At 39.2% G+C, this 19129-nt stretch overlaps 1 protein-coding gene across 2 annotated transcripts in view; it reads left to right on the top strand.

The window, feature by feature from the left end:
• NUP153 (nucleoporin 153) overlaps nt 1-17075 on the top strand; it is a 43786-nt gene extending 26711 nt beyond the window's left edge. The window contains exons 11-22 of one of the 2 annotated variants that reach the window (XM_079302923.1): nt 2242-2383; nt 4000-4137; nt 4504-4596; nt 4824-4914; nt 5204-5323; nt 6921-7535; nt 9704-9898; nt 10406-11248; nt 11789-12148; nt 13758-14030; nt 15305-15449; nt 15910-17075. In XM_079302923.1, the coding sequence (XP_079159049.1) occupies nt 2242-2383; nt 4000-4137; nt 4504-4596; nt 4824-4914; nt 5204-5323; nt 6921-7535; nt 9704-9898; nt 10406-11248; nt 11789-12148; nt 13758-14030; nt 15305-15449; nt 15910-15994 (3100 nt within the window). In that variant the 3' untranslated portion in view covers nt 15995-17075. The remainder of the gene's footprint in view (nt 1-2241; nt 2384-3999; nt 4138-4503; nt 4597-4823; nt 4915-5203; nt 5324-6920; nt 7536-9703; nt 9899-10405; nt 11249-11788; nt 12149-13757; nt 14031-15304; nt 15450-15909) is intronic. The other variant, XM_079302922.1, reaches the window with a different exon arrangement.
• The last annotated feature ends 2054 nt before the right edge of the window (nt 17076-19129 follow it).

The following is a 19129-nucleotide window of genomic DNA, read 5'->3' as shown; positions in this document are numbered from 1 at the left end:
GTCACACAGGAATTTCTTTTTGAAAACTTCTTTATAATGTTAAATGTCTTGCAGTTCAGGAGTAAATTCAATTCTTAGGTTTTTTTTTTAAATTTAATATTTATTTACTTACTTACTTAAAAAGCTAAAGAAATTTTTTTTTTTCTGATGTTCTGTACATGACAAACGCACTTTGCTCTGTGAGTTTGCATGAAAACCAGAAGCCCTTCAGAGTCACCTGAAGACAAATGCCAACTTGTCTCTGAAAAAAAAAAATTAAGGAGAGTTGATAATTGTATTTCTTCTTGAGGAGATTGTCTTGCATTATGCTGTTTGCTTGGCATAGAATGACTTGAGATAATATTGGTGACTGTTCCCTTCTGGGGAACTAATCTTTTGGATATTGTTTGTATTAAGGCACTGTGTGCTAAGAAAATACCCTTTTCTTGAGGATTCAAATCTTTTAAAGAACAGCATTAGGGAATCTGCTAATGTTTTGGCTCTGTGTTCAACTTCTGAGCAATTCTTACATTGCCTTCAGCATTCTTTGGCTTGCAAGAAACCCCAAAGCCAACCTTTTGTTTTACAGTCTAATAGTTTGACTTTACAGGAGCCATCTTTGGTTTTGGCAGAAGTGCAAACAGATGTTAGGTTTTAATTGTGGGTTTTCAAACTGTTCTAAGTTTTCTTTGGTGCAACTCCTTTCTCCTTGTAGAAGGGAGATCCAGGAAACTGATAGTGCTTTTCATTTGTTTCACAAGTTTTACTGATGTGTTTCTACTTTTGACTTAAGACTACATGGTCCTTTTATTTTAACTCTTTTGTAAAGCCAGTCTGTGTTGCTTGTCGTATTGTGGAGTAGGAATACAAAACTAGTAAGGACCAAGTCTCTTAAGGCAGCTAAACTGCCTTTGGTACATCTCTGTTCAGCTTAACAAAGGCCATTTAGTTTTTAAACCAGCATCAGTATTGTAGATTGATTTGCTTGAAGACAGAACTGTCTTTGCTCCTTGGAAACTGACAGGTGTTAAGAGAAAAGAGGAATACGGACTTATCAGAGACATGCTATAATTGTCTGAATAAAGATTTATTTTGACATGAGTTTTTATTTCATGATTCAAATTGATTGTCACTTTGGATTAGGGAAAAGTTTGAGCATATGGCTTTAAGGATCTGGCTTCTTCTCAGTGGTTACAGTGCTGAGCAGATGTTTGCAGCTATCTGAGGGGTTTAGACTAATTCTTTTCCTCTGTCCTCTAGAAACTTGACCTGGTATCTTCCAGTATTATTCAGTGTCCTTTTGTAATGACTGATTGGCTGCAGGATAAGCTTGATTTTGTCATCTTTTTCAGATGTATCCCAATGCCATACTGCTTGTTATTGTTGTTATTCCTTAGTTCACTTCTGTTTTGAGATGTGGCATGGGTTTGGTTTAGTTTGTTGTTATTATTGGGGGAGTTGTCTGTGTGTGTGTGTGTGGTGGGATTCGTGTTTTACTGAGGTTTTTCTTTTGTTTTTTTCCCCCCTCCCACTTGGATTAGGGAGTCTTTCTGGTTTGGATCTAGACTTTTGTAATGAGCAGAGAAATTCCTTTGTATGCCTTACAAAAGAGATCTGTATTCATGTCTGAAAAGACTTCTGGAATGTTGGCACACCCAAACACCTCTGCTGCTTCTGCTGATGGCCTCAGGAAAGCCGGAGCTGCTGCTGAAGCTTGTGTCATATTTTCTTGCCACACAAGTTTAAGCCTCCCAATTCCCTAAGAGCTGTTGGCCGCATTTCCTGTGTGAACACGCACACACATCTGCCTGCCCCCTGCCCATATATTTTTAGTTATTCTTTTATATTCCTTCAGAGATACAGGCTCATCACAGAATCAAAGAACTGGCAGTCAGAATTTCCACTGTCTGGACTATTAAAAGCAAACATTAGAAAATAACAATCTAAATCAGTTCTTCTATTTCAGGTCTTCTGGCTTAGTCATCATTCCTTCATGGATGTTGTGACTGGTTTTTATGTATAGTATTCTCACTGCTGCTCTTATTCAGCTTTTGCTCTTTAGAGCATCAGCTATTTACCAGCATTTAGGAACTTGTGGGATGTTTTTTCTGTTTCCAATTAGCAGGCAACTGTTTTAAGATTAATAGTAGCTATAATATCTTGAAGCAATTATTTGATAAATTTGAGGGTTTTCTCCTTTTTTTTTTTTTGGCTTTCTTTTTAATCCCCTTCCTCAACCTATGTATTTTTATTCTGTGCCAGCAAATTGAGCTACCCCAAACTCGATATTCCTGCATCCAATGGTCTGTCTTCAGGAGGAAGGATGGAGAGTTCCTGTGGCAAGATGAGAAGGGAAAGAGAACGATACGGTGCATCAAGACCTGCACAAAAACAACAACAACTGGTAAGGGTGTCTCAGGTTAATTGGTCTCACTGTGATTACTGAAATAAGTATCTTCATTGCCTCTCAGTAATCTACAATAATGCAGTTTCAGTTTTGTGGGTGTTTTGCTGTGGATTTAAGACCAGGGTCTGGTTTAGTTATATGTATAAGTGCCTTGACTTTGGTTTTATATTTTTAAAAATCTTCCATTGTATTATCTTGGATATTCTTCATACTATAAAGTTTCCTATTAGTTGTTGAATTGATAACTTTGGTAGAGGTTTGTAGAGTTTTTAGAAAGGCATGAAGTGCCAAGTATTAAAAAAAAAAAAGTTTTTTTATTTTGTTATTTTATATGTAAATCATGTAGAAAGGTACAGGCCAAGAACCTGAAGCAGAAGACAGTGTTGGCATGTTTGCTAATGATCATTCATAATTTTTGGCATGTATTCAAACTCATTGTGAATGGTTTCTTTTCTTGTTTTAATGGGAAAACTCAATTTAATGCAATGATAGTCATTATGACCCTAAGGATTATCTTTCTCCATGAGTGTTACATAAGCTGCCTACTGTTGGCTCTTAAATCTGAAGAGGTTATCTTGGTCTTCTGGCTGATGCAGAATAAAGAAGTAGTAAATAATGGAGAATGTTTCTGCAACAGAAATGTTCTCAATATCAAGGTGTGATACTCTTCAGATCAGACCTCTGAAATACGTAATCCATGGGGTAGGTTAAATATCTGTAATAGCAACATGCATCTCTGCTTAGTAATTTCTGAGGAGACATTGGTCCTACTGTCCAAATTTTAATTAGATTGGCTATTTCCATTTAAACCCTAACCAATCTAATCTTGGTAATCAAAGGGTTTAAAAGACATGGGTAAGAGCAGAAGTTTTTAAGTGCACTGATTTTTGAATTTGAAATTTGCATCCTGATACATGATACTGAATAGATTTACCAGAGTATGATCCTCTGTGTTGCTGTGTTAGGTTTCATTTTGACTTTCTGTGGTTTGGTTTGATTTGGTTTGGGGGTTTTGGTACTCAGAGGAACACACATCCTTCTTAAAATACTGTCTTCCATGTTCAAGTGATTCAGGACTTTGTCAGCTTTCCTACCTAGTTTTGCAAGAGGAACACTTTCTTACTTGCCATGAAGTTGTGCTCTTAATTAAAGCGATAAAGGAATCATAGAATCCTAGAATGGTTATGTCTTGCTAGATCTTTATTAACTAAAGGACAGAATCAAAAATAAAACTTATCTGTGCCCCTCTCTCTTCTGCTCAGGTAACAATTTTGAACTTACTTTCAGTATTCTTACTGGGCAAGTGATGGATGTAGTATTGCATGGAAACAGGCCTGCCATAAATAAAAATGATGTGGCAGACTTGGAGAGGTTAGGATTCCTTTTGAAAACCTGCTTTGTCTATAAATCTCTTTGTTACATTTAACTTTGTTAAGAAACTAATGGGGAGACAGGGTAGGAAGGTAGTAGATCTCGTGAAAAAGAAAAATCAGAATTTACAACTATTTAAAGAAAGATTAAAATCTAAATCTTCTAAAGAAAGTGAAAAATTAGATTTTGCAGCTTCTTGAAAGAAAAAAATTAAACTAACAAAAATTAAAATTTACACTTAGGAGATGGGGCAAGATGAACTACCTGAAGTACCCCTGCCCATCAGTACTGCATCGCTGCCGACATTCAGCTTCAGTTTCCCCGCCAGTAGTGCTGTCTCCTCATCACCCAGCATTGTTTCAAAACCAGTGATGAACAAGGTAAATCTTTGCTGTATACTGTGAATATTTTTTCAGGGTCAGTATACATCCTCCTTGCTGAATGTTAACTTTTTCTGTGGTGCTCATGAAACTAAGGAACCTGACTTTATATCCTGTTGGATTAAACAGGCTTGTATTCAGGTTGGGAGGGGGGGAGGAAGACATACTTTGGCAGGGCTTCTGTCCATCCCATACTTGCAAGCTTGCAAGCTTTTTCTTATAACTTGTAGCTTGTAGGTGTGGGTCAGAAATACCAAACACCAGATTTCCATCGCAGAATGTCTGTTAGTGAATTCAGGTAGCTGCTGTTGTTTCACCTGGATGCTTTTCTTTTAGATACAAATCTTCATTCTTTTGAAAATACAGGTACAACCAGCAAGTAATGTTGGCAGTCCTACGTTTGTATTTTCATCTCCAATTGTGAAATCTACCGAGGTGAAAGTGCTACCTCCAGTGTCTGTAAGTAAAATAAATCCCAACATTTTCTGAAGGCTTTAGTAGAATGCTGTGGAACAGTAAAGCAGAATTTGTCCTGGTAAGGGGGGAAACAAATATATAGATTCCTGACTTTCACCTTTTCACCCAGCACCCACCAAAAGTTTCAAGACTGGATTTCAGATTACTATTTGTGTGTGAAACTTGACAGAAATTTCTTAGAATCTAAAAAAACCCTCTCTTTTTCACAGCAGATGAAGTTTACGTTTAGTGTTCCTGTTGTAAAATCATCAGAGCTTTCTGAATCCACTGATACACCAGTGACATCCATCCTTAGTCCAGGTAACAACATTTTTAGCATTTCAAACACAGAGTGCTAATTCTCTATTTTTGGATATGTTAAATAGTTAATCTGTCATTTCTAAGCTTGTTCCAAATTCCAGGCAAGGTGTGTTTTCAGTGATGAGTCTGCTTTTAATCAGATTATAACTATAAGCTGTTGTAAATAAGGGCAAATTTTAAAGATACTTATTTAAGAGGAATGGAACATGAAAATTCTTTTTTTCTGCAAACATGAATATATTCTAAATGGATTTCTTTGTAAAAGGTGGGTTTTGTTTTGTTTTTAAAGGTAGTGCCACTGTAAACAGCACCAGCAATAAGAAGGAAGAGGAAGAAGAATATGATGGGTTCTGCAAACCTGCTAAGTTCTTAAAGCAAGGAAGTGTGTTAGACATTCTAAAAAGCCCTGGTGAGATAATGAACTCCTTTTAAAAATATTTTGCAGAGAATACACTTGCATATAGCTGCATTGATTTTTAAAAAGCCCAGCTCAAAAGCAACCAAAAAAACCCCCAGACAATTTGTCACAGTTAAGCAGTAAATACAGACTTAAATGCTGTATCTGTTATGCTTGATGCCCCCTTCTGTTATAAGGGGCTTTAATTGCTGATGGGAAAATTGCAGCTTCAGACCAGATGCATTGCTTCTCCTTTATGTGTAAGGTTGTAATTCAAACTTGAGTATATAAAGAATTAGTCAAAGAATCAGTGTTTTGTTTAAATAAATTAAATGTGTGTGATTGGAAAGAAAATGTTTGTAAAATGCTTTACAGACATTCCTCTCCCACTTTGCCATCTCCAGAAATTAAGAATGGTAAAGATAACTTCATTCCTAAAGGTGTTTCAAAAGCTGCATATCTTTTGGCCTTAAATGTTGACAGTTACTCTGAGTTCAGATGTAAATTTTAAGTAGCAGTGGGCTGTCTCACTTTAAAAAAATGAGTTTCAAGTCATTGCAATTGTTTTCAGCTGTTGAATAAAGAGTGTGTGTGTAGATGATGGTTTTTGTTTTAGGAAAAATTACTTAACTGAATTTGATCTTTCCCATAAGCCTTGAGATACAGCAGGACTTTTTATTATGAAATCTATGTACAACTTAAGAAGGCAGTGCCTATTTAGATTGGAAAGATCTAACTGAGAGAAAATGCGCTGTGTGTTTTGTTTGAGGAAAGACCTGTGGGTGAGGGGACATTAGTTTTCTTTATCACTTTAACACAGTCAGGTTCTGAATCCACACTGTTCGAAGATTCTGCTTCTAATATGAAAAAACAACCCCAAAGCAACAATAATGTAACAAAAAAGAGAAACTATTTTAGCTTTACAGTTAAATGTGCTGATAATTAAGGTGTGTTGCTGTAGCATTTTCGTTAGTGTTTCTATATTCGTGGTTCTCATTTTCTGAAAAGTTTGCACCTTCAAATAAAGAGTCGGCTGTGTCCAATGCATTTCAAACGAAGTTTATAGACAAAAATTATGTGTTCATTTTTAATTTTTTATTGCTTAATTAATACTCAGTATTTGTGGGGGAATATTGTGTGGATTGCTGTTCCAAGTACTAACTGCTGTACAGCTACTAAGTAAGTGTGAGTCATCTACTATGGCAGAAATAACTTTAGAAATTTGATTCGATTGGGCATGGTGTCTTAAAATGAAACTGGATTATTTCCAGTCTCTGACAGATCATCAGCTTTCTGTACTGTTTGTTTATACTTGCATCTTCCAATGTAGTGGCACATACAAATGAGATTTGTATTTAAAATTTCTCGGAAGTGAAGAGTTAAATCGGGCTTTAAATAAGTGTTCTGTTGTGTCCCAGCTCAGCATATGAAATTTCATCCCTTTAGATAAGATTTCCATGGATTTCCTCTTTCAGTTACTTGGAATGTATAATTGTAACTACTGACACTTGGTTTAAATTTGTGCTGTCTAGTATTATAAGTAACTTCCATGCAGCCAGGGTACAGGTAGCTTCATCAGTAATACTTCTCCCTTTTTTTCTTTAACTAGGCTTTATGTCTGGGAAATCAGCCTCCTGTTCATCTGCACAGCCTGTTACGAGCACAGTGGTCTATACAAGGCCCGCAATAAGTAGTTTCTCTGCAGGCAAAGACACCTCTAAACAAGGGTCCTCGTTTTGGCAGTCTGACACACAGGGCCCGTGTGTGCAGAACAAAACCACAGATGGCAAGTGTGTAACATGTCAAGCTGCTAAAGTGTCCACTGTTGAGAGTACGAAGCAGACCATCAGTGTGAGTCCATGTGTCTCCTCCAAGACAACCGTCCCTACATCAGGGACACTGGGCTTTGAAGATAAATTTAAACCAGCACCCAGCATGTGGGATTGTGATACCTGTCTGGTCCAGAACAAACCTGAAGCTACAAAATGTATAGCATGTGATACACCAAAGCCTGGAACAGGAGTGATGCCTGCTCTGACCATGCCAGTGGCCACGGACAACTCGGTGATAGTGACGTCCACCTCCAGCAGCACTGGCACAACAGCCACTCTGGGGTTTGGAGATAAATTTAAACAGCCAAAAGGCTCTTGGAACTGTTCAGTGTGCCTTCTACAAAATAAGGCAGAAGACAGCAAATGTGTAGCTTGTCAGTCTGAGAAACCAGGTTTGTTCTTTTCTTCTCCATTGTTTCAATCTTAGTCTATATACATGTTTTAGAGAATAAATACGTTCCATATAAAATAATACTTTGAGCAGCATGGCTGTATGCCAGACAGGATGGATTAGTGGCTCTCTGCAGGAATGATTGCAGGCACTTTGGATGTCTCAGCCCAGATTCCAGCTTGTCACATGACTTGAATGGATAGTGAAATGTATTAGTGCAGAGCTGAACTGAAGCAAATGCACCTTGCTTTACAGCTAGTGAGGAAAGATGACTAAAATGGATGCCTTAATTAACTTAAAACCAGTGGACTCATTTTCCTTGGGGAAAAATGTGAAGTCCTTGCAAGGAGCTAAAAACTACTGGATTTGTTGGGGTTTGTTTTGCTCTTTCAAAACATATGTAGAATCAGTATTTGCACAATATGGCTTAAAATATCTCCAATCAGCTTTTGTGTGGAATTGAGCAGAAGTATGAAGCCAGATTCCAAGTCAGTGTATGTGGGAGAATGGAATGGGGCCGTGGCTGCGCCGAGCCTCATTCCTAATGGGGGGCAGCTGTATAAAGACAGGTAAACAGTATTGAAGGAGAAGAAGCATGGAATGCTGGTGTTTATTGACCAATCACAAAAGAGTAAAAGGGCATGCAGGTGTTATGCATGTGAGAAAAAAGGTATAAAAGGTTGTAGTGGGGAGCAGTAAAGGGTTGATACTTCTCAACATTTTTGGCATCAGCTGTATGTCCACTGTCAAGTGTAGATTTTAGCTAGTGGTCTTGTGCTAAAACAGAGCCATATATTCAGCTAATGCCTGTGGTAGTTTTTCAGAACATGGGTAACCTTGTTTGGAAAGGTCAGGGTTATTACAGATCTTGGGAGGTGGATGCCTTCTTCAGTTCATTTATGGGTTGTTTTCCATTATGTGTCATTGTAACTGATTTTGAGAGTTTTTTTGAAATGTAAATAATTATTTTAGTTCTAACTTTTGCTCTTGGCTCTTAACATAATTTAATGTCAAAAACACATTTGCAAATGCATCCTGGGGGAAAATAATAGATGTAGAGATGAAGCAGATTGTGCTTTTATAATCACTGTGTACTCGCAGTGGAATTTCTTCAGATAAGATAATGAATTTTAGAGGAAGCTTATTCTCATAGACTTTCAGCCTGAGAGTGGTCAGCTGGAACTTTTGTTCAAGGCACTGGCCATGGCAAGGAAGTGAAGGGTTTGCCATGAGCACCATGGTGCAGAGAATTGCAAAGTTACATTATGTTTGTCAAGGGGATGGGTGAAGCAAGTAAAATGGCAGGGCATAAATTTGCTGGATGTACTGTGGAAGAGAAGACCCGTTCCCATCTAGGAAATGTTACTCCTTTAAATTTGAGAAATTTTCTTGTGTCTCTCTTGAATACCCCCTCAGTGGTACATTGTAGGTGTACCTACACTGTAGGTGTAGGTACAGTTATGTGATGCTTTTGTGCCTTTGGGATGTCTGCTTCACTCCTGACACTTGTTGAGCTGAAGTTTGCTCTTGGGTGCAGCATCAAGTGCCATCTCTTCCTTCACATGGGAGGAAAGTTAGAGGGCAAGTGCTGGATTTCACACTTCAGCAGCAGTAGGTTTCTGCTGCTGGTGAAGGCAGTATAGCTTGTGTGGTGAGCACAGAGTTGTGGGTTTGTAAGCTGTCAGTTCCCTTTTTTCTTTTGTCACTTTATAGTTTTGAATGTGTCGTGTCCTTGTGACTTGCTGATGAATCATTCTAGTAAATTCTCAGCCTTGCATCACTTGACAGTGATCATTGACTTGAGCAATGCTAACTTTGACTGCTGTCAACTGTGGTGTCACCAGGAATTCTTGTAGTAGTCTTAGTTCAATACAGTACCTGTAGTTTATGTCTGAAATTGGCTATGTTGCTGTATTTTTATGAACTGCAGTTGCTATTTAAATGTCACTGGTACAATTAGTGCTTGAATTCGTATATAAATTATAAAGAACAATCCAGATTTAGATTTAGAATCTATGGTTTACATTCTCATATTGTTTGACTCAAATGAGTTTATGGCTTGATGGTTTTTTACTGTTAAACTTGTGTGCTTTGCAATATAGTGAGCATTTCTTAAAAGGATTGTGCATGATTTAAGCAGGATGATAAACTATCTTGTTTTTTTCTCAGGGAGTTCAGTGCCTGTGACCAGTAGCAGCGTTTCTGCATTTTCTCCTTCTTCTGGAGGTTTTCTGGATTTAGACAAATTCAAGAAGCCTGAAGGAAGTTGGCAATGTGAGGTCTGCTTGGTCCAAAACAAAGCAGAAGCCACACAGTGCATAGCCTGTGCAAGTGCAAAGCCAGGCACCAAAGCAGAGCTCAAAGGTAATACCAAGAAGAACAAGGATATGCATTCTGCAGCTTTTTCTCTTTTTTTTCTCTTTTTCTTTTTTTCTTTTTCTTTCCTTTGAGTATGGCAAAACTGTCAATTTCTTGTTTAGGAATGTTGCTTAGATAAGATTGTGTGTGTATGTTTCCACACCCATTCTCCAGAAAATGGTTGGGTTTTTTACAGGAAAGCTTGTGTCAGTGACATAGTTGTTTGTTTCAAGCCCTTATGTGTTGTTCATTTGGAGTTTAGACTAAAACCATGGTCTTTCAATGTGGAAAAGTAGTGTGCTTCCAAGCCAGGTGTTGCACAGAATAGCACCATTGCAAAAAAAAATACATGTATGGAAGAAGTGTGGAGTTTCCTTATTTGTGTGTGTTTGAAGGGTGTTCTGTTGAACAGATTTGACATTGGGAAAACTCAAGACCAGAATCCCAGCAATATAGCTAAAAGCCTGCATGTATCATATATTGCAGACTTGACATTGTTGCTTATTCCTGCAGGTTTTGGTACTACTACTGTGTCTACAAATGCTGCAATGCCATCATTTACATTTGGTGTCCCGTCAGCGTCCTCTGAACCTTCTCAAACATTAGGTAGCACAGGAAATTTTAAATTTGGAGAACAAAGTAGCTTTAAGTTTGGCATTGCATCCGAATCTGCGTCATCCAACACTGTGACTGGAGAATTTAAGTTTCCTACTGGTTCAGGAAACTTCAAATTTGGAGTTTCTTCCTCAGACTCTAAATCAGAAGACAGCAAAAAAGAAAGTAAAAGTAATAGTTTTACCTTTGGACTTCCATCTACAAGTAGTCAGGCTCCTTCAACGTTTCAGTTTGGAACTACGAGTCTGGGACAGCAGGAAAAGAAAGAGGAACCAGTTTTAGGAGGTTTTGCTTTTGCTACAAGTTCTAATTCTTCCATAGCTACAAATGAGAATAAAACTGGAGTCGGTGGCTTCACTTTTGGAGCTGTGGCAGAAAAGGATGCAGCATCACCTGCTTTGCCATTTAAGAAGCCAGATGAGAAAAAGGATGAAACTGTTTCAACGAAGGGAGGCTTCTCTTTTGGCAGTGTGGAGTCGGCACCTGCCTCACAGTTTGTTTTGGGAAGGACAGAAGAGAAGCAGGACTCTGTCACTTCCGCTGGTCCGTTAGCATTTGGAAAGAAAGCTGACAATGAAGAGTTAAAGGCACAGCCTATCTTTTCATCTGGGACAGCTGAGCATACCAAAGAGGAGAGCACAGCAAAGCCTGTATTCAATTTTAGTTTTGGTAAACCGTCAGAAAAGGAAAGTGAGCAGGCAAAGGCACCTTTTGCATTTGGGGCACCAACCAGTACTTCGGGTAAGCAGAACATCTTTCAGCTTTACTTCTCTGCTCGTGTCTATCAAATAGTACTGGACAACACCTGTGAGATTTATATACTACCTGCAGCCTGTCTTCAGTTCTAGTTGTTGATGTGTAGACAATGTGGCAATTTCTTTGTAGATTTCAGTGAGTTTTAACAGTGTTTAGACAAAAAAGTTGTCGCACCTTAAGGAATGTGTATCACTGCTTGTGTAAGCACAGAAATTGTGCTGTTTTAGTAGTAGCAGCTCACCTGATGATAAATAGAGGCCTCATACTAGTGTGTTTTTTATAGTGAAAGGGAAGGAGAGAGGGAATATCTTATATCCATCTACTTGCAGCTCTGCTGCAGCTTTTCTGCTGCTACAAAGGTACAAACATCACTTCATAGATATTGCAGAGTTTTGTATTCCTTTAATTTCTTGAAAGTTTGCAGTGGAGGATTAAAGTTTTTCAGTGATGGTTGTTGTGTGAAAAGTTCTTGGTTGTTAAACTCCATTTTTGTGACTTTGTAGTAACTGTGTTACTTCCTTTCAGATCAAGGAGCATCCTTCAGCTTCCTGAGTTCCAGTTCCTCCAGCACAGTGGTACCCACCACTTCAGCCAACAGCAGCAGCGTCTTTGGCAGCACTCTCTCTTCCTCAAACCCTCAGCCAGTTCCCACTCCCTTTGTGTTTGGGCAACCCAGCAACACTGTGACCAGCTCTGTTTTTGGCAATCCTGCAGAATCTACAACATCTCAGTCATTTGGCTTCTCTCAAGAAAACAAACCAGCAGCCACATCTTCCAGCACTGGCTCAACTCTTACTCCCTTTCTCTTTCGTTCAGGAGAGAGCAGTACCAATGCAGCAAATTCAGGATTTACTTTTGGAGCCACAACTACATCAAGTTCAACAGGTATGTTTTAAATAGCTGCTCTTCTCATTTTCTCATTTTTGCCATTATGTAGTGGACTAAGGAGATACTGTTTAATTAATATTGTACTTTGGAAATCGTGCAGGCTAAATGCATGGAAATAGAGAAAAATGCTGAGGATTTATATTCAGCAGTGTTAATTTGGGCTCATTTTTTCTTCAGTGCGGGAAATACACTTTAGGTATGAACTGGCAATAGAGTTGTTTTGTGCAAAGGACAAACCTTTACTGGATTTCGATTTGTACAGGAGCTTTTCACCAGGAAAATGATAATTTCTTTCTTCAACCACTGTTAGTCCAGTGTTTACAGTTAGAAATCAATGAATTGCAACTTTCCTGCTTTTTTGCTCCTGTACCTGAAACTCTGAATTCCTGGAAATAATGTTAAGCTTTGCCAAGCCCTTCCCTCACAAGTATATGTAAATGGAGTACCTTGACATGCAATTAATGCTAAAGAACATGGCCAATGTGTGTTAATTTTCTAGGAATTTAGAGAAGATAGCCATAAGAAATACAGAGTTTCTTCACGATTTATGCTTGTTACTCCACTGCCTGGATTGCATGAACAAATGCATGACTCAAGACTAAATCCATCAAATTACCTGTATTCCTATGAGCCATGCAGGATGTTAGAAGTAAGATTGAATCTATAAGGGAAAGACTTAATCTGGTTTGATCCTGATGGCTTAACTTTGTCAGTCACATAAGTTTAATTTGCACACTTTTTTTGGTGTCTAAAACAGAAAACAGTCCTAAATTACACCAACCAACAGATCAATTTAAACTGCTTACAAATCAGTAACTTCCAGTGTAATTTTGTTAGTGAGTGACACCATATTTCAAATATCTTCACAAATTCAGAAAGTTTTCAGAAGTTTTACCATGTATCTCATCTTGGAAAGAAAGTCAGCCATTCCAAGTTATGGTGAAATTAGAGGGTATTTCCTGTTGCCTGAGCATTAGCAGTGCTGTTTAAAATGGCCATTTGCATAGCAGATCTGCCATGTACGTTCAGAGTCACTGTTCAGTTGCATTTCATTGTTTCTGCTGGCTCATACAGTTGGGCTGGTTGGTTGTTGATGGATAGGTAGAGAATTTCTCTGCTAAACCAAGTTTTTTAGATTACTGCAAGGTTGATTTGGCCTCCAGAAGTTGATAACGGTAAACACTTGAACAGGGAAGGGGAGGGGTGCAGTTGCTGAAAAGAAAAGAAACATGTTCTGCTAGTCCTAATAAATCAGGAGCTGAATTTTGCACGCCTTGAATGAATATTCCATGCATGTGGTAGAAACAGCTTTTAGTAAACACAGATTAAAACATACTGTCTCTAGGAATCTATCTGTACAACATGAAGAGGCAACCAGCGCAATTGAGGTTTAATTTTCTCTGACTCTCATAAGCACAGTGCTTTTCACGTTGCCTAAAAGATGCAATTCCTGTTGAGGTAGTATCTGTTTTATATACTAACACAAGTAGTTTGAAATTGAGATGAGTATTCAGCCACCAGAGCTGAGTTTTGAGAATGTTTTGTTTCTGGATTTGTTGCGGGGGGAGGAAAGGGGCCATAGTGACACCCCTGTCTGTCCCCCCAGGGTCCTCGGCTCCGTTTCTGTTTGGCTCGGGGCCTGCGGCGCCTGCTGCTGGCCCGGCCTTTGGCGCCAGCCAGCCACCAGCATTTGGCCCGAGCCCAGGCTCCGGCCAGCAAAGCGCTCCAAGCTTTGGATCGCTGTCCACAACGTTGTTTTCTGCTGGCTCTCACCCTGCTCCTTCTGCCTTCGGCTCGGTGACAAGCAGCACTCAGCCCTCTGTGTTCGGGCAGCAGGCAGCCCATCAGCCAACTTTTGGCTCTGGTACCCCCAGTGCTGGTGAGTGCTGATCATCCTCTTCCCTTTTGCTCTCAAAGATTATATATATTTTATTTTCTTTTTAATGAAGTGCACCCTAAGTTATATGGAGAAAGATTACTTTGGCATTGCATGTGTATTTAAATAATTGTCCTCCCTAAAAATAATGGGTCATTTATATCCCAGTCCTGACTGTGGAGACACAATGTGCCACAGGTACCCAGCTTCACAGCAACCTTTCCACAAGAGCCTTACCAGACATGGAGATTGCAACTCTACAACTAAATCTTGAGCTTTATTTTCTTTAGAAACCTAATGATTAAAAGCAACTGTTGAAAGCCATGCAGTAATCACTGGTAAGATTGTGCAAAACAAAAGAGCGGACACACTGCAACATCTTCTTTTTTTTTTTTTAATTTTTTTATCTTTTATTTGAGAAATTCTTAGTTATTTGGCTTGAACAGGCTTCATTGTGTAAAATACAGTCCGAATTATTTGGGGTGGTTTTAAGCATTTATGGGTTAAGACTAAGACTGTATTAAGATCTTTTTATTAATGAAGTATAAAATGCCATGGGAAAGGGGCAGAGAATGAACCTTATAACTTAAGAAAGACCTGTTCCATACTAGTAATCATTAAAAAACAAAAACAGGGCCAGATTCCTTTCAGTATTTGATGTGATATCAAGTAGGCAAAAAGCCTCCTTTTTTCCTCTCAGAAGTTTTACAAAATAACCTCCATTAAAAATAACTGACATTTTTTGTACTAACCAGTAGATTAGTACAAGCAGATTAGTGCACCACACATTACTCAGTTGATCCTTCATTAATCAGGTAGCAGTTTAAAGGTGAAGTTCTCCCTGGATGTTCTGTATTATATATTAGCTTCCTATGATGATTGGAAGGTTTGGGTTTTTTTCAGATGAGGTGCTGTTAGCATATTAAAGGAAGCCCCAAGATCCACTGCATGAACACAGGAAAGTTTACCTGAATATAAATTTAAGACTTGATGAGTAAACTTGAGTATGCACAGGTATAAATTTAATGGTGGCACAGAAGTTAGAAAGCAACTAATTATCAGTGTGCTGGCAGTGTTACTTTAAAAATTCCTCAGTCTATGTGAATGGATTCATTAAATAAACTGTTCTTGCTGTAATCTGACACTCCTGGTGTGCCTACTCCCTCCCCCCCAACCTTGTCATCTTGAGCAACCTCTAAAAAGGGGGAGAACATGAGGATTTTGCTGGAAAGGATGAACTGAGATTTCTTACTTCTGCTTCCACCTCATCTTCCCAGGTTCTGTATTCCAGTTTGGCAGTAGTACTACTAATTTCAGCTTTGCAAATAACCCAGGAGTATTCACTTTTGGTGCAACAGCAGCAGCAGCTCCTGCACCACCTTCTGGCACTCCAGGATTTTCGTTCAACCAGCCTCCAGTGGGGTAAGAGACCGTACGAGAATTTCCCTTGAGCTTTGGGTAATATCAGTGGACAGTGTTCAGCCTCTACTGCTGTTAAATCATGAGGTGTTCAGATGAACCTTGGAGTTTGAAACTAAATTTGGCATCCTTCCTTGTATTAGCCTGACTGGCTAACTAAGCACTGCTATTTGTAAAGGAGCCTAGCTGTCAGGAATGTCACACATCAACACATATGAGATTGTCTTGTTCTTGAAAGGTAGAACCCATATCCAGCCATTATGCTGCTGCTTACCTTCTGAATAAGAGAGATTTAATTGGTTTCTGGAACTCTCTTCCTCCTGTTCGTCATTTGCTGCTTGTTGCCAGCTGGTACTAGTGAGACAAGACTATGAAACAGTTGTTCTGGAATATCTACTCAGTGCTGCTACTGAATTTTCAGCTACACTGTCCTAAACTCTGAACTACTAATTTCTTTTAATAGGACTAATGGGAAAAATGTTTTCTCTGCCTCTGGATCTTCAGTTCCTGGTCGGAAGATAAAGACTGCAGTTAGACGTAGAAAGTAAACGCCTGACTGGGTAAAACATCAAAAGCATTGGAAGCAGCTACGATCCTGAATTGTTCAGCTTCTGCCCTGACTGAATTGTTCAGCTACTATCTTGAAATGCTCAGCTACTACCCTGAATTGTTCAGTTACTGGGATTGTACCTCACACTGGCTTGTTGGAAGTCAGATCTACCTAAAGGAATATAAAACTTAGCTTTCCTGTCCTTCCCTCCCCTCTTCCCGTTACGTTTTTTGGTAGCAAGTAAAGTTGGCAACAAGGCTGTTCTGAAGCAAAAGTCTCAAGTTACTTCTTTCACTGACTCGGCATGGTCTGGCTGTAGCCCTGAGTAGAGCCTGCACAGTGAATGGCTTGTCGATACCTCTTCATCCGCACCACTACGTGCGCTCATCCGCGTTTACTGACGCCTCGAAATTGTAATTATATCAGCGAGGGATGCTGTATAGAGTAGAGAATGTTGATAACGAATGATTTCTATGCTGAGTTTGTGCCGGTGTATGTGTGAAGTGAGTGAGTTTGGGTGTATTGTGCACTAAAATTTTCTGATAGGGGAAGACTGATTAAAGGATGATCCATGCTAAGGACTTGTTAGATCTGTAGTTCTTCATTTAATAATTATATGCTATTTCTATATTTTCATTCTTACAGCCCTTTATCACCTGTCTCGCCTTGTTATTTTATTATGAAATGTGTAAATACAATTTTGTTTCTCTATGTACTTTTTTGGCATAACAAATCTGTGAAATTGAAATTTTAATTTTGTGTGTTACAGCCATTTTTGTTTAGTATTGTCTCAGATTTTATGTAAATCCCATTATTCAAAGTTGCCTAAATCCATTTAGAAAATCTTTAAAATTGGGAATTCTTAAAGTAAGTTTATTGGCTTTTCTGATCCATTTTTTGTTTGGACCAAAAACCAGTATTGTACAAAGTATTAAGTATATATTTTTATATTTACTGAAATGGACTGTGGTGACTTTGGATAATAAGGAAAAGTTTAATATTAAAGCCATGTTTATTACAGTATAATTAACATGTTAAACCATGGGATAAATGCCATCAATAAAAACTGCGAAATATTACCTGGCAATTTTATCTCTCTGTAAAGGCATCCCCAGCTGTAACTGGAAGAGGTGATTCCCCCAACCCGAGCAATGTCTCGTGCTTTCTTCAGCCTCTGCATTTTCTCATTGATTGTAAAGGATCTTAAGTTAGAGGTCTCATTTTAGGAAGGAGTTTTATTGTAGGCTCAAGCTTGGAGCAGCTTATCAATGTGTCAGCTGACTGCAGTTAACTTTTTGTAGTGCTATTAAAGAAACCCAACCTAATGTTGTAAACATTCCCCACTGTTCTAACTGAAAAGATTGGAAATGAGTAATAGGGGGTGGGGAAGCTACTTCTGTAGCAGTTACAGGAACTGCTTGGAGAACAGACATTATTCTAGTAAAATCAGAGGAATTCCTTATTCATCTGGGGACTTTGCAGCTGAATTTGTACCAAGTCACAGCAGTCTTGTCTCTGACTCAGACATGAATTCTTCCCTCAGCCAGAAGGGCAGAGACCTGCATCACTGTCAGTGGTGTAAATGTCTTCAGAGGCAGTGCTGGGGCCTTGGCTGGCACTTCTGCCATGCATCCCAGCACTGCTCCCTGGTCCTGCAGCAGGTGCAGCTGGTATGAGGTGAGATGCCTTTCAAGCACAAGCTGGACATGACAGCAGGGCAAAGGCCAGCTGCTCTTTTCAGGTACAGGGCTCCAGTCACTGTTTCTAGAAACAGAAAATGCTCAGCAACTCAACTTTGAAGCCACACACCCACACTAACTGCTATTCAGGCAGTCAGATCAGTAGCCATGAAAGGATTATATGCAATTACCTGCTTCCAGCTGTCTACATGTGAAAAATGCCAGAGATTTCCACTTTCTCCCCCTTAGCCCTAAATCAAGCTAAGCACTTGTCCTTCAAGCAGAAACAGGCTGCATCTAAAAGCCAGCCCACAGCAGAATGTATACACATCTCCGTGGACAGGCTATGTGTTCTTGCACTTTAAATTGTTTTCTTTATCAGCTGTGGAAGGGGTGGTATTTTTCTGCGGATACCTTCCCCTGTATCTGAATTAATAGTAATAAACAGTGTCATTTTTCTCTTCCTCCCTATTCCCCCTCTTTTGAATTCTAGTTTTTAGGTCACTGCCACAGTAAAGAGAATAGAAGTTTTTGTTGTGAATAGGCAAAACACACCCTTGAAAGGACTTTTAATTGAAAGCTTTAGCTTTCATCAGGCTGATTGCCATGCCCGACCTCAGTGCTTAAGTCTTTGAAAGAATGGAGCACAAGTCCTGTGAGGAGCAGCTGAGGGAGCTGGGGGTGTTCAGCCTGGAGAAAAGAAGGCTCAGGAGTGACCTTATTCTCTACAACTGCTGGAAAGGAGGGTGGAGCCAGTGGGGGGAGCGGGGGAGGGGGGGGGGGTTGGTCTCTGATCCCAGGAAAGAAGTGGTAGGACAAGAAAATGACCTTGTTAGTGTGAGGAGGTTTAGACTGGATGTTAGAGAAAAACAAACCCAGAAAGGGCTGTCAAGCATTGGAAGAGGCTGCCCATGTAAGCAGTAGGATCACCACCCCTAGCAATATTCAAAAAGTATGATCAAGGACTCTAAAAGCAGCATTCTAGCCAATTTGTTTTCTTCTTTACTTCAAAAGTAAATATTTAAAAGTAGTTATCTAAAAAGTTAGTGACCTCATTCTGGAGACGTAATGGATGGCAAAATGTCATTCTGCAACTGTTAAACATGGGATCTAGTCCTGAATCATCATTCCAAATGAAAACTGAAATGCACGCACAATAGTCATACACAAAAGAACACGACTTGTCAAATGAAAATATTGCAGCGTATGAACACATTCCTGATCAGGTTATTGCACCTGGAGCCGAGCAATAACCAAGCTCTCAAACATTTTTATTGTCAACCAAACCCCTGTCCCAAACTGAAGGCAGGGCAAGAACTTCAGCCACTGAGTGGCGTGTTAGGCCTAACAGAGGAACACACAAGAACTGTTATTGAAGAGTTAGATTTCAGGAAAACATTATTATTGCTTATATATTCATTTCCTGAGATGCTAATAGCATATGAGAGTAAATG

The sequence above is a fragment of the Erithacus rubecula genome, assembly GCF_903797595.1.
Source record: "Erithacus rubecula genome assembly, chromosome: 3".
Classification (NCBI taxonomy): Eukaryota; Metazoa; Chordata; class Aves; order Passeriformes; family Muscicapidae; genus Erithacus; species Erithacus rubecula.
The sequence above is the reverse complement of the archived record's forward strand: the minus strand, read 5'-3'. Positions and strand labels throughout refer to the sequence as shown.